At 41.1% G+C, this 15440-nt stretch overlaps 3 protein-coding genes across 3 annotated transcripts in view; all 3 read left to right on the top strand.

The window, feature by feature from the left end:
- The window catches only part of LOC100695786 (zinc finger protein 239), a 630955-nt gene that overhangs the window by 489415 nt on the left and 126100 nt on the right, over positions 1 to 15440 (top strand). The window lies entirely within an intron of this gene.
- On the top strand, positions 479 to 9084 carry LOC109203672 (E3 ubiquitin/ISG15 ligase TRIM25-like). Its single transcript, XM_019363410.2, has 2 exons — positions 479 to 1036; positions 8981 to 9084. The coding sequence occupies exons 1-2, from the start codon at positions 562 to 564 to the stop codon at positions 9082 to 9084; spliced, it is 579 nt and encodes a 192-aa protein (XP_019218955.2). The 5' UTR covers positions 479 to 561.
- On the top strand, positions 10720 to 13184 carry LOC109203660 (tripartite motif-containing protein 16-like). Its single transcript, XM_019363371.1, has one exon. The coding sequence runs from the start codon at positions 10787 to 10789 to the stop codon at positions 12464 to 12466; it is 1680 nt and encodes a 559-aa protein (XP_019218916.1). The 5' UTR covers positions 10720 to 10786; the 3' UTR covers positions 12467 to 13184.

Genomic DNA, 15440 nt, shown 5'->3' on the forward strand with positions numbered 1-15440 from the left:
CTGAAAGGAGAACGGTTTCCCATTGGTACCTAAACTTAATAATGAAATGATAACGTCACCATCACCCCAGAATTCATTGACACAATCACTGTCCTATCATTTGAAAACACTGAAACGGTTTTAACATCAACATTTAATGTCTTATTGGATGTATTTAAAACTGAAGGTCTGTTAACATCAGTGAGAACTCTGAAATTTCTAAAGTGAAGTTTATTTATATAGAAGAAAGGGTTAACAAGCATAAAAGTTAAAGGTTAACAGTAATTATACAAAGTGTTAAACACACAGTATCGCTCTCAAACTGCTCCTCTTCCTGGAGTGAAGCACAGCCTGATAACCCTCCCTCTTCTTCCTGCTCTTAAACACAGCACGTCCATGTGTTTCCTCGTTCCCTTCCTTTGAGCACTGGACTTTGAACATGGGTGTAACCAACATGGCGTGACGTGTAAGTGCTGACAGGCTCCATTTACTGCAGAAACACCTGATGGTGAGATCAGAGCTCAGACTAGTTTCAGTTATAAGGAAGAGAAACTCACACAGTCACTGACACTGAGAGGAGAAATGGCACAGAAAGGAGTTCAGCTGGACCAAGAAACCTTCTCTTGTTCCATCTGTTTGGATCTACTGAAGGATCCGGTGACTACAGCCTGTGGACACAGCTACTGCATGAACTGTATTAAATCCCACTTTGATGAAGAGGACAGGAAGCGAATCCACAGCTGCCCTCAGTGCAGGAAGACTTTCACACCAAGGCCTGTCCTGGAGAAAAACATCATGTTAGCAGCTTTAGTGGAGCAGCTGAAGAAGACTGGACTCCAAGCTGCTCCAGCTGATCACTGCTATGCTGGACCTGAAGATGTGGCCTGTGATGTCTGCACTGGGAGGAAGCTGAAAGCCATCAAGTCCTGTTTAGTCTGTCTGGCCTCTTACTGTGAGAAACACCTCCAACCTCACTATGATGCAGCTCCATTAAAGAAACACAAGCTGGTGGCCCCGTTCAAGAAGCTCCAGGAGAACATCTGCTCTCGTCATAAAGGCCATGAAACAGTCCCACCTGCAGCAGAAAGGACTGAGAAGCAGAAGCAGCTCGAGGTGAGACGACTAAACATCCAGCAGAGAATCCAGGAGCGAGAGAAAGATGTGAAGCTGCTTCAACAGGAGGTGGAGGCCATCAATGGCTCTGCTGATAAAGCAGTGAAGTACAGTGAGAAGATGTTCACTGAGCTGATCCGTTTCATCCAGAAAAGAAGCTCTGATGTGAAGCAGCAGGTCAGATCCCAGCAGGAAAATGAAGTGAGTCGAGTCAAAGAGCTTCAGGAGAAGCTGGAGCAGGAGATCGCTGAGCTGAAGAGGAAAGATGGCGAGCTGGAGCAGCTCTCACACACAGAGGATCACAACCAGTTTCTACACAACTACCCCTCACTGTCAGCACTCAGTGAGTCTACACACTCATCCAGCATCAATATTCGTCCTCTGAGCTACTTTGAGGATGTGACAGCAGCTGTGTCAGAGACCAGAGATAAACTACAGGACATTCTGAGAGAGGAATGGACAAACATCTCACTGACAGTCACTGAAGAGGATGTTTTACTGTCACCAGCAGAGCCAAAGACCAGAGCTGGATTCTTAAAACTTTCACATGAAATCACACTGGATCCAAACACAGCACTCAAATATCTGTTATTATCTGAGGGGAACAGAAAAGTAACATTTATGAACCAACAACAGTTTTATTCTGATCATCCAGACAGATTCACTGGATGTTATCAGGTCCTGAGTAGAGAGAGTCTGACTGGACGTTGTTACTGGGAGGTGGAGTGGAGAGGTGGGGCACTTGACGTAGCAGTTGCTTACAAGAATATCAGGAGAGTAGGGATGGGCAATCAGTGTAGATTTGGATGCAATGACAAATCTTGGGCATTATATTGTGACACAAACAGTTTTGAATTTTGGCACAACAAAGTCCACACTGACCTCTCAGGTCCTCGGTCCTCCAGAGTAGGAGTGTACCTGGATCACAGAGCAGGTATTCTGTCTTTCTACAGCGTCTCTGAAACCATGACTCTCCTCCACAGAGTCCAGACCACATTCACTCAGCCGCTCTATGCTGGACTTTGGCTTTGCTTTTATGGAGACACTGCAGAGTTGATTAAAGTCAAATAGAGAAGACAGGTTCATGTTGATCCCTGACCATTATATGTACTTGTGTAGTTTCTAAATGAGGCTTTACATTTTAGAAGCTGAGAAGTTCAGTGGTCCATTGATGTGTGAAAATAATATTGCACTGATTCAAACTGTACTTACATTTATGCAAAATAGATGCTTCTGATTTGGAGAAAATGAGCTGAGGGAGACACCTGGTGGACAAACACAGACATGACAGGAAGAAAGACTAAAGTGCAGAGTGGAGACAAACAGCTGGAAATGCTTGTTGGAAAGGATTGTCATGCTTCAGAAAAACACACAGCACACACTCTAACAGTCCTTTATTTGCACTGAAGGAGACACGTGAAGAAACCAAATCACACTATAGTGAAGTGAACACATTTTTAGCCGGTCTTTAAGATGATGGATAGAAATGAAAATCATGGAGCATTTGTTAATTGTTAGGTCTGTGTCTTACAGCAGAAGCAGCATTTACATGAACTCACTGGCCTTTTTCCACTGAACACCCTCTTCTTCATCACCTCATCTTCCTCTTCTGACTGCTGCTGAGCTCCAACCCTTTTTACCTCCTGGAGATGATTCATATTCACTGAAATTTCACTCATGACACAGAAACTGTTGAGCTATTCCCCATTTATTAGTCTATTTATTGTGAACCTCTGTTGATTTTATATGTAAAGCATTTTTCTTCTATCACTGAACCTTTTAACTGTTTTTTCATAGTAGTTTTGGGGAGTTTTTAATTAGATTCACAGCTTCAGAATAACTTTGTGATGTCAGATTAGAAAGTCTGTGTCCAACCCTGGTGTTTGATCAGATGTTTGATCCCTGCAGGGTTGGATTTTTTATATGAATGTTGAATTTGTTGTATTGGAATTGAGTTAAATTTTCAATGATGGATGATTCTACCAACAGTTTATTTCTTTGTTATTATGATTAAAATGTAAGAAAATATATTTTCCCCGTTTTATGTGACAGAGGCAGGAATTTCTCTGTCCTGCATGTGGAGAAATCTGCTGTTAAATCAGAACATTAACAGGTTTCAGGTTGTATTCAAACGCATATTACTGTGTATCATGTGTCAGCAGGCATGTGTTAACAGGGATTATAAGACACTTTAGTTGCTTTAATGCATATTTATATGTTTAACACATTTCTGTTGATTTATGTCTGTTTATCTTTGACCTTGTAATTAGTTCCCACAGTGAATTCTACATGTAAATCCTAATTAAGTGGGAACAATGAACAGCTTGTCACACAGTTTGTTATCCTTGTATACAGTCTCTGCTGCTGTGTGCTGTGCTGCACTCATTCAGAGATAAGAGTACATGTACAGTTATCCCACTGACACAGAGAGGAGAAAAATACTTGGCTTCATTCAGAAAATCTGAGCTACACATTAAAACAACAACAAATATGTAAATGAATCATATCCAAGCACCTAATTTGAACTGTTTTATTCCCCACATACATACTTAATATGGAGCAATAAGGTTACCCAATGACATACCACTGTGTCTTCTTTTAAATGATATTTAATGAAATACAGCAAGATAATGCACTGAGGACCTGTGATAAATCTGTATCAATAACAAGTTTAAAGGGAACATAATATACTACACATATAAAGGTAAATATAGACCATTAATGTCACGGCTAATGGAGTCAGCCGTGTGGAGGAAATAAATGAGGATCCAAGCACAGGCACTCGCTGAGAAGTGAAGGTGGTTTATTGCAGAATAAAACACAAGGTGAAAATGGCAGAACGGAACTAAAGGTAACCTGTTTAGGTTACCTTTAGTTCCGTTCTGCCAGTTTTTCTGGGAAAAACTAAACTACTAATCAGCAAACATGAACACGAAGGAGGGTGAGCAGAGGCACATGAAGGTGGACAGCAGGGTGAACACATAGTGCACAGGTGTTGAACTCCAGGCCTCGAGGGCCGGTGTCCGGCAGGTTTTAGATGTGTCCTTGATCCAACACAGCTGATTCAAATGGCTAAATTACCTCCTCAACATGTCTTGAAGTTCTCCAGAAGCCTGGTAATGAACTAATCATTTAATTCAGGTGTGTTGACCCAGGGTCAACAAACCCTGCAGGACACCGGCCCTGGAGGCCTGGGGCCCGTTCTTCGTACCTCGCTAAGTAAGTTAGCCGGATTTGAATGTTGACGATTTCGCGTGATCTTGGATCGTTCGGTTCTCCGAAGCTCATCTGGGACTTGCTGTCATAGCAACAGATCCGTAAGCGTAAACCTGCTCGGGAGCAGGTTTACTTTATGTAAACAGGATTAGATCGCGGCCACTCAGGTATGTCCGCTGCAGTTATATGAAAGCAAGAGCGATATTTCTCCACTGTTTGTCCATAAATAAATATTATCAATGTAACTAAAGATAATGCAGCATTTGATTCTTTTATTGATTTCATACAGATACATACAGGTCATTTCCTAAAAAAAGGGAAATGTACTATTAATCATTCTATTACATGTAGTAGATCATGTCAGATGTCATTCATATTTTAGGGCAGTAATAGTAAATTACTTCGTGTAATCAAGATGAGAGACCACGACTATAAAAGCGAAGGTGGATTTGGGAAGTCTGTCGCAGCCATGTCCTGTCTGTTCGTACGCGAGCAAGGAAGGTGCAAGATTGAGAAGGAGAGTTTACAGAATTTAGCGTATATTGCGGGATAGACAGGATCCTTTAGCTCAGCGCGACGGTGTGCTCATAGAGAGATATCGATTCTCCCGTGAGGGTATTATTTACTTTCTTCATTCATCTATCTATCTATCTATCTATCTATCTATCTATCTATCTATCTATCTATCTATCTATCGTACTGTATATACTTACTCCCGACTTACTGTGCATGCTTCAGTCACCCCTTGCATGGGAACAGGTAAAAGTGATGGAGTGTTATGTCAAACTACACACACAAAAACCCACAATGTCAATAAATGTCACAGTACAAAAAGGGGTGTGACGAGGGGGTGCAGGACCACCACCTGTCTTTATTTGCTCTGCCCTTTTCTTGGTTGCTGTTATAAACAAACAAACTGATTATTCCAGGGTCTCTTGTCATAGACTAAAAGCAATATAAGTGATAAATATTACCATTCTGTGGAATATTCTTATATTTCACTTTTACTTGTTCCCATGTTAGTGGGTCCTGTTGTGGCTCTAATGTGAAAGAGGATATGATGTAATATAATATAATGTGGTATAATATAATATCACATGATATAATGTAATATCATGGATCACTTACGAGTTTGATTTGTCAGCAACTTTCTGCCAGCCCTCTCTCCCTGCTTTTGCAGCCTTTGCAGTGTTCCCCTGCGTTTTAATTAAACTCTGAAACTCCTGATATCCCTCAATCAAGAGTTCTTGCTCTGCTGCCAAAAAATACTGAGCGCGCTCCTTCGACATCTTCGCCGACCAATCACAGGGTTGCCGATCAATGTTTCTACTATCGATGCGTAGCCCCTTTTAAGCCACCCAGTGATCTCAGATTACTTCATCCAGCTATACTAATCGTCAACAACAGGTGTGTTCGGAGAACCGGATTAGCGAGCTCAAAGTTAGCGCGATGATTTGATCTTGGATGTGTCATTTGATCTTGGATGTAGTAAGCGAGGTACGAAGAACGGGCCCCTGGTCCATGTTTCTGTTGTAGGTTTTTATTTTCATTTAGCTCACCCAGTTTAGTTTATTGTTAGCCTTGCCTTTTGTTTGCAGTTCATTTGCCAGCCTCAATAAACGGTACTGATGGCCAAATGAAGCTTTCTGAAGCACTGAAGCTTGTATTGAAAAACGGTTCATTACTCGAAGCTTTTCAACACAGTCCTCTCTGGTGACATTTTGTGTTCAAAAATATGAAAAGCAGCTTGAATCCACAAACTAAAACCAACTGCTTCATAATGATTGCTCACTCTACAGAGTGGACTTCTGTCTGATATTGGGCTGCTGTTGTGTTGCTTTGAACGAGTATTTTTTGGTGTTAAAAAAATGTAGTTTATTTGTTCAATAAATAATCTTGACCAGTAAACCTTCCTTGTTTAAACATGCATCATGGTGTGGTCTTTCTTTGCTTGTGACTTCTTGATGTTGGTAAATACAATAATTGAAAAATACCACGTTACATATAACATACATATAATAATGCACATTATGCAGTATGCTTCTGCTGTGAGGTCCTGCCTCCATGTACTTGTGCAGTTAATCACGAGACGGGTATATTTATAAATAATATTATATTAGGGAAATTTTTCTATACATATTTTTGACCTGGGAGTAGAATTGATTGTGAAATGGAAAGGGGAAATGCTCATGAACTTGCAAATTCAAAACATGATGCATTGAAGGTAACCCTTTTTCATTTTTATTCAAGAAGAGAATTTGTTCCACTGTGCGATGGCCGAACCTGTTCCTTTTCGTTAAGATAATTTCTCCTGCCTTAAGGAAAATCCCTTCACATGGCACAGAAGAGGCTGGAGTGCAGAGAAACGGTAGAGATGCAGTTATACAGTCTAACTGGGCCCCACAAACTATCAGCTAAAGAGAATAAATAAATTAAATTGCTGCACATTTTGTAGACTAACATTTTAAGATTATTTTTTAAAATAATATATATCTTTTTATAACATTAAATGTTACGAGTCAAATGGAAGTTTTTCTAAAGTTATTTAATGATATTTATATTATGAAAAGCAGATTTTTGACATTTTAAGTTTTTCCCGTTTTCAGATCAAATAAACACGCACAAAACAAAAGCAAACAGCCAGAACACAAAGCTGGAAAACGGACCGACCAAAATCAACTCAAAATACTCCCACACAACAGAACCAAATCTCTCAGTAGAATGATCAGTGGTTCGCTATCTGTCACCATCAAAACACTCCACAAATCCCGTGAATGATTCACTTCCTTCAATTTGAATCAGGTACCGAAGCAGTTACGTGCGTAATGAAGCTTCGGACGTCACTGGTCACGTGACTTTTGCCAAACGAAGCAAGCCTCGACACAGTGCTTCTGAACCAGTGTGTTGTTTTTTTCGACACACGCTCCAGAGCGTCAGCTTCAAGCGGGCCATCACTAATAAACGGCTTGTGTTTGGTTATTCAAGTCACGTTTCACGTTTTTTATCGTCTGCATTTGGGTCCACCTTTCACTCTACAGTCAGCCCCGCTGATTGTGACAGCCAGATAATCCCCGGCCGCCCCTCCCTCTCCTCCCTGTGCCGCAAGCAGCAGGCGCACCTCGCAAACGGAGGGCGCCCTTACTCCCTGCAAATGGGCTAGAAAACCGATCAGTGCCTATGCCATTCCTAATATGCACTGCCATGATGTCGGGGCAGCATGAGTACGAACAACTTTTTTTGCTAACGCCCGTGATGCTGCCCTGGGCAACTGCCCATGTCGCCCATATCAAGAACCACTACTGCTGGTATGTATTGATTTTAGGCTGATATCGCTGAGGTGCTGCAGTTCAAATGATCATCTACCAACATCAGTTTTTTTTATGATCAGTTCTTCTCGAGCTCTTGCATGCATCCACTGTCACATAATAATTTACATTTTATATCCATGAGAGAGGACAGGTCCTTCATTGCAGGCAGAGCCACCGCAGTAAGCCTTGTACATGGTGGTCCAACAACAGGCTTTCTGTCCCTACACTCTTCTCTTGCCTTGTTGATGCACCAGATTTGTCTAAACCAGTTTTGGAAGATACTGCAGACAGTGACCAGCTCAAAAATTTAAAAGGGCAAAACTGATTTCTCAGTTGTTGGATAATCTTATGGTATTATGTGTATTTCATTCTACTCCATGCATTAATTGGGGCCCTTAAAATTGCTTTGTTTTTCTGTTTGAAGGTTAAAGAATGTAAATCTTTTGAAGATCTGATAGCAGCAATGTAGCCACTTCAGGAATACTTAGCCAACACTTGCTCCCTATGGCCGTTGCAGAGGCCGGAAGAAAAGAATCTGCTTGTACGTAACATTCTTGTGTCCCAAATAATACACACAGAGTGCATGGTCCTTTTGAGAAGTACGCATGTATTTAATTATTATTGTTCAAAAATAATTCGAACCCATGCAGATTGCCTTGTATTCTAGGTCTTTGGTGGGACATTTCTTTGTGAAAAGCTGGACCATCCCTCCACAGCTGACCACATCACATGAAAAATACAGATTTGGGATATACACTTTTGATGATGTGAATGACCTGAAGTCAAATATTTGTAATTACTGTTTCTATATTTCATATTTCAAATTATACTTCTTTGATCCACTCAGATTTGATGTGGAGATTTAAAAAGCAAACTTTAATAATAAGTTCATGCCCCAATTTAAAAAAAAAACCCCAAAAAACAAAAACAAAAAAACCTTAAAAGGTACTTCTGATTATCTTTTATAATGATGGATGGACACTTGAGGTGCTGGACAAAATCCAAGCTAAACTGAGTTTTGCTCTGCATTGCATTTTTTTTCTCTTAAAAACAAACAAGGTGTTCCAACTGAAAACACTAATGATTAAAATCATTCGAATTAGGTACATTTAGTATTAAGAAAAACATTGAATAGCAAACTTTAGGAAAATATAAATTCAGAAAGCTGTTCTTGAATAAGCATGAAACGGGAAAGTCCCAAGCTAAACTAATAAGGAAAGTGTTTAAAGTCATGTTGAGTATGATAAGAAATGAGGGCTGAAATGTGAGGAGGTTTCTGAGGGCAGTACTGCTAGAAAAATGCTAAATGTTCATTGGGGAGTTGGCTACGATGATAGTCAACTGTCTTATTGATTTCCCAACAGCCATGGCAGAGGTCAGCTGGCAAGATCAGGCTTTGCTGGGAATCTATCTTCAGTTACTAAATGAGACCATGAAGGATCAACTCGCTCTCGAGATGAGCCCATAAAACGTGAGGAATTATCCTCCATCACGTTGTGATTACCCCCACCCACAACCCCCACCTTGATTGGGAAGGGCAACAAGTAGCTAGTTGGAGTCTATTCTGCCATGCTAACAGACTTACCTCCGCGTGTCTCCCAGAGGCCGCTCAGCTCTCCTGTGAGAACGAACCGGCTCCTCATCTTTCCTCTACAGTATACCCTCGGAGTACAACGATTTACAGGAAGTGTTTAGCAAAAGCAAAGCACTCACTCACCTTACAGACCGTATTATTTCCCCATTGAGTTACTTCCCAGTTCTCCTTTGCTGTCTAGTCGACTCTACAACCTTTCCCATCCAGAATGTTCAGCCATGGCGAAATACATTAAGGACTCGCTAGCAGCCGGCATCATTCGACGTTTCTCCTCTCAGGTTGGGGCGGGATTCTTTTTTGTGGGGAAGAAGGATGGTTCCCTCCTGCCACGTATTGACTTCTGGGGACTTAAAGATATAACAATAAAAAACAAATACCCACTACCCCTCATTAGTTCGGCTTTCAAACCCCTCTACAGAGACACTATCTTCACAAAGTTTCATTTGTGCAACGCTTATCACCTGGTTTGCATCAGACAAGAGGATAAGTGTAAAACTGCATTCAACACACCCCTTGGACATTTCAAATACCTCGTGATGCCGTTTGGACTCATAAATTCTCCATTGGTTTTTCAGGCACTCGTTAATAATGTTCTCCAGGATTTCCTGGACAGGTTTGTCTTCGTCTTTCTCAACAACATGTTAGACATCTTGTGCTTCTCCACGTTCTGTTTGAGGATGCCCCACAGATGCTGAATACAGTTTAGGTCTGGAGACATGCTTGGCCAAACCACGAATGTCAAAGCAGAAAAATGTGAATTTCATTCTCTGTTAGTGTCTAGAGGCAGACAGATCCAGCAAAAGTGAAAGCAGTCATGGAATGGCCGACTCCCGCATCCCGGAAGCACCTTTAACAATTTCTCGGATTCGCCAACTTCTACCGACGCTTCATCGGCAACTATAGTCACGTAGCTACACCAATCACACGACTGAGTGAAACACAAGGTTCCTTGTTATTATTCTTGTCAAATATTTATCAAAGTTTTGTGGAGCTGAATGTGTTTCAAAACAGTTTAATTTGTTTACTGCCTCATATACCAACTACTAAATCTAGCGCACCCTCTCACGTTTGATGGTTTTTGAGGGAGAGAAACAATTGAAATGAACATGAACTTAAATGCAACATAAGCAACATGTCAGTGGCTTCATTATCTGTATATTTAGGATTATTATCCTTCTCCATTAACTGAAATTTAAGGACTGTTTGTTAACTTCAGGGTGAACTCTGGTATTTCTAAAGGGATTTTTTTTTATATAAAGAAAAATGGGCTGACAAGTTTAAAAGTTGAGGTGAGCAGTAAATAAAAAAGGATTAAACACACAGAATCACTCTCAAACTGCTCCTCTTCCTGGAGTGAAGCACAGTCTGATTACCCTCCCTCTTTTTTCTGCTCTTAAACACAGCACTTCCTCTTTGTCCACGTTTCCTCCTCATGGGTGTAACCAAAATGTGATGGCATGTAGGATCTGATAAGCTCTGTTTACTGAAAAAAAAAGACTTTGTGGAGATTACACCTCAGACTAGTTTCAGTTATACGGTAAAGAAACTCGCATATTCAGTGACACCGAGAGGAGAAATGGCACAGAAAGGAGTTCAGCTGGACCGAGAAACCTTCTCTTGCTCCATCTGTTTGGATTTACTGATAAATCCGGTGACTATTCCCTGTGGACACAGCTACTGCATGAACTGTATTAAAATCCACTTTGATGAAGAGGACAGGAAGGGAATCCACAGCTGCCCTCAGTGCAGGAAGACTTTCATACCGAAGCCTGTCCTGGAGAAAAACACCATGTTAGCAGATTTAGTGGAGCAGCTGAAGAAGACTGGACTCCAAGCTGCTCCAGCTGATCACTGCTATGCTGGACGTGAAGATGTGGCCTGTGATTTCTGCACTGGGAGGAAGCTGAAAGCCATCAAGTCCTGTTTATCTTGTCCGGCCTCTTACTGTGAGAAACACCTCCAACCTCACTATGATGCAGCTCCATTAAAGAAACACAAGCTGGTGGCCCCCTCCAAGAAGCTCCAGGAGAACATCTGCTCTCATCATGATGAGGTGATGAAGATTTTCTGTCGTACTGATCAGCAGAGTATCTGTTTTGTCTGCTCAATGGATGCACATAAAGGCCATGAAACAGTCCCAGCTGCAGCAGAAAGGACTGAGAAGCAGAAGGAGCTCAAGGTGAGACGACTAAACATCCAGCAGAGAATCCAGGAGCGAGAGAAAGATGTGAAGCTGCTTCAACAGGAGGTGGAGGCCATCAATGGCTCTGCTGATAAAGCAGTGGAGGACAGTGAGAAGATGTTCACTGAGCTGATCCGTCTCATCCAGAAAAGAAGCTCTGATGTGAAGCAGCAGGTCAGATCCCAGCAGGAAACTGAAGTGAGTCGAGTCAAAGAGCTTCAGGAGAAGCTGGAGCAGGAGATCGCTGAGCTGAAGAGGAAAGACGGCGAGCTGGAGCAGCTCTCACACACAGAGGATCACAACCACTTTCTACACAACTACCCCTCACTGTCAGCACTCAGTGAGTCTACACACTCATCCAGCATCAATATTCGTCCTCTGAGCTACTTTGAGGATGTGACAGCAGCTGTGTCAGAGACCAGAGATAAACTACAGGACATTCTGAGAGAGGAATGGACAAACATCTCACTGACAGTCACTGAAGTGGATGTTTTACTGTCAGATCCACCAGAGCCAAAGACCAGAGCTGGATTCTTAAAATATTCACGTGAAATCACACTGGATCCAAACACAGCAAACACACATCTGTTATTATCTGAGGGGAACAGAAAAGTAACAAGAATGAAACAACAGCAGTTTTATTCTAGTCATACAGACAGATTCAGTGATTGGTGTTTTCAGGTCCTGAGTAGAGAGAGTCTGACTAAACGTTGTTACTGGGAGGTGGAGTGGAGAGGAGGAGAGGTTTGTGTAGCAGTCGCATACAAGAATGTCAGCAGAGTTGGGAGCCTCAATGAATGTGTATTTGGATTCAATGACAAATCTTGGGCATTATATTGTTACAGTAACAGTTATCAGTTCTTGTACAACAGTGCACAAACTGTCCTCTCAGGTCCTCGGTCCTCCAGAGTAGGAGTGTACCTGGATCACAGAGCAGGTATTCTGTCTTTCTACAGCGTCTCTGAAACCATGACTCTCCTCCACAGAGTCCAGACCACATTCACTCAGCCGCTCTATGCTGGACTATATCTTTATGGAGATGGAGTCACTTCAGAATTGGTTAAAGTGAAATAGACAGAGAAGATACTCCAGAGAAGTTAATCCATGACCATTATATGTACTTGTATAATTTCTAAATGAGGCTTTACATTTTAGACGGAGAAGTTCAGTGGTCCATTTGTTCTGGATTTTTTGAGGAAATATATAACATATAATCATGTATGCTTGTACACAGTAGTTATTCACATTGTAATGTTTTTCATAGTGGATTTACCCTGCTAAGCATTTAAGTCTTAAAATTAAAGTGTATAAGACTCATATACTTAAGTGAAATATTATCCGTATTTATATCATAAGGCTGTGTCATCTGTTGAATGAGTACCTGTTGATGCATACAGTTTGCTCTGTAATTTATTAAGTACAACTAATATGTAACTATAAAAACTGATGCATTGGAGTTAACCAGTGATTTAATCCATAACTGTTGTAATATCAACATTTGCAACGTTGGCAAAAATACTTGTACTAGTTTAAACTTAAAACTAAATAAGTGAAAATACATGGAATGGAAAACTTACTCAGCAGCTGTTTGTTGTCTCCTATTAAAGGAGGGTCAGATATGACCCTTCTAGCTTTTTCTTTTTGTTACTTTGTGTGTCTCTGCTGATTGTGCTTAAAGGCTCTACACCCTGGCCTTTGTTTGCTTTGCCATGTGTTGTCTTCTTGTTTTGTGTATTGTGATGTACTGTTTTGCTGTTCATATGACTCTGTTTAAAGAACCTTGTTTCAAGAATTCTGCTCCTTTTCAGAGGTTTTTTGAGTGACTTGATTTTAATTCGATCTAAAAAGATGGATCTCCACACCATTGGCCGAATATCATGTTATCATGTTGGCTTCAAAATTTGCCGCCACCACATTGACTGTACTTACATTTATATACCTTACATCAATATAAATCTGAATTTGTTCTTATGGCTGATAATCATGTGAGTTTAAATGATACTACTCTTCATATTCAGCATGTTTGAAATCTTTCATCAGTCTGGTTAGTGGTTTTATTCTGTAGTTGCTGTAGTGGGTTGTCAAATGCAACAATATATTGGAGCTGCAGTGATTCATCAGTTAGTCACTGATTAGAGAATTGATTGTTTTATCATTATTTTAGTCATATTTAAAGCTGGTTCCAGTTTCTGAAATGTGAAGATTGTTGATTTTCTTAATCATATATGACCATAAACTTAATGTCTTTGAGATTTGAACTTTTATTAAAATCACTGAGGTTTTTGATAGTGTATTTTTATAATTTCAAGATTTTGTTTTGGATTGTACTCAATCATTGTACAGGGTGGGCCATTTATATGGATACACTGTAATAAAATGGGAATGGTTGGTGATATTAAAGTCCTGTTTGTGGCACATTAGTATATGTGAGGGGGCAAACTCCTCAAGATGGGTGGTGACCATGGTGGCCATTTAGAAGTCGGCCATCTTGGATACAACTTTTCTTTTTTCAATAGGAAGAGGGCCATGTGACACATCAATCTTATTGGTAATGTCACAAGAAAAAATATGGTGTGCTTGGTTTCAATGTAACTTTATTCTTTCATGAATTATTTACAAGTTGCTCTTTGTTCACAGCCATTGACATGTCGAAGAGGTTAACACGTGAGGAGCGGATCGAAATTGTGTTGATATCTGGTGAACGCAGTCACCGGGTCATTGCAGCAGATTTCAATGCAAGACACCCTACGAGACCACCCATCTCCCATGCTACAGTTAGCAAACTGCTTGCTAAGTTTCGTGAAACTGGTTCAGTGTTGGATTTGCCAAAATGTGGACGCAAGAAAATTGTCACTAATGAAGAAACATCAGTGGCTGTCCTAGCTTCATTCAGTAAGAGCCCACAGCGGAGCACTCGCCGCATGTCACTGGAGAGTGGCATTAGTCGAACATCCCTTCGGCGGATATTAACTACTCACAAATGGCACCCTTACAAACTCCGGCTACTGCAGCATCTCAATGAGGATGACCCAGATCAGTGCACAGAATTTGCAGAATGGGCAAAACAAAAATTGGAACAGGACCCTCAGTTCACGCAGAAGAATTTGTTCAGTGATGAGGCAAACTTTTATGTGAATGGTGAAGTTAACAAACAAAACCACCGCTATTGGTCTGACACTAACCCACATTGGATGGATCCCTCCGAGACTGTTGGAACAACAAAAGTGATTGGTGTGGTATATGGGGTACAACGATAGTGGGTCCATTCTTCATCAATGGAAACCTCAAGGCCACTGGATATTTGAAATTGCTACATGATGATGTGTTTCCCTCTATGCACTGAAGCTGGCATGTTCCCTGAGTTTTTCCAGCAAGATGGTGCACCACCACATTATGGGTGCCAGGTCCGAGCATTCCTAGATGAACAGTTTCCTGGAAAGTGGATTGGTCGTTGTGGGCCAGTTGAATGGCTCCCAAGGTCTCCCGATCTGACCCCCTTAGACTTTTATCTTTGGGGTCATCTGAAGGCAATTATCTGTGGTGTGAAGATACGAGATGTGCAGCACCTGAAACTACGGATACTGGATGCCTGTGCTGGCATTTCTCCTGCGGTGTTGCTATCAGTGTGTGAAGAGTGGGAGAAAAGGGTTGCATTGACAATCCAACACAATGAGCAGCACACTGAACACATTTTATAAGTGGTCAGGAACTTGTAAATAACTCATGAAAGAATAAAGTTATGTTAAAACCAAGCACACCATATTTTCTTGTGACATTACCAATAAGTTTGATGTGTCACATGGCCCTCTTCCTATTGAAAAAAGAAAAGTTGTATCCAAGATGGCCGACTTCTAAATGGCCACCATGGTCACCACCCATCTTGAGGAGTTTGCCCCCTCACATATACTAATGTGCCACAAACAGGACTTTAATATCACCAACCATTCCCATTTTATTACGGTGTATCCATATAAATGGCCCACCCTGTACATTGAAATACAAAAACTAAATGAAACAGGCCTGGAGGATCGACATGGGCATATCATTG

Source organism: Oreochromis niloticus, linkage group LG3, assembly GCF_001858045.2.
Source record: "Oreochromis niloticus isolate F11D_XX linkage group LG3, O_niloticus_UMD_NMBU, whole genome shotgun sequence".
In the NCBI taxonomy this organism is placed as follows: domain Eukaryota; kingdom Metazoa; phylum Chordata; class Actinopteri; order Cichliformes; family Cichlidae; genus Oreochromis; species Oreochromis niloticus.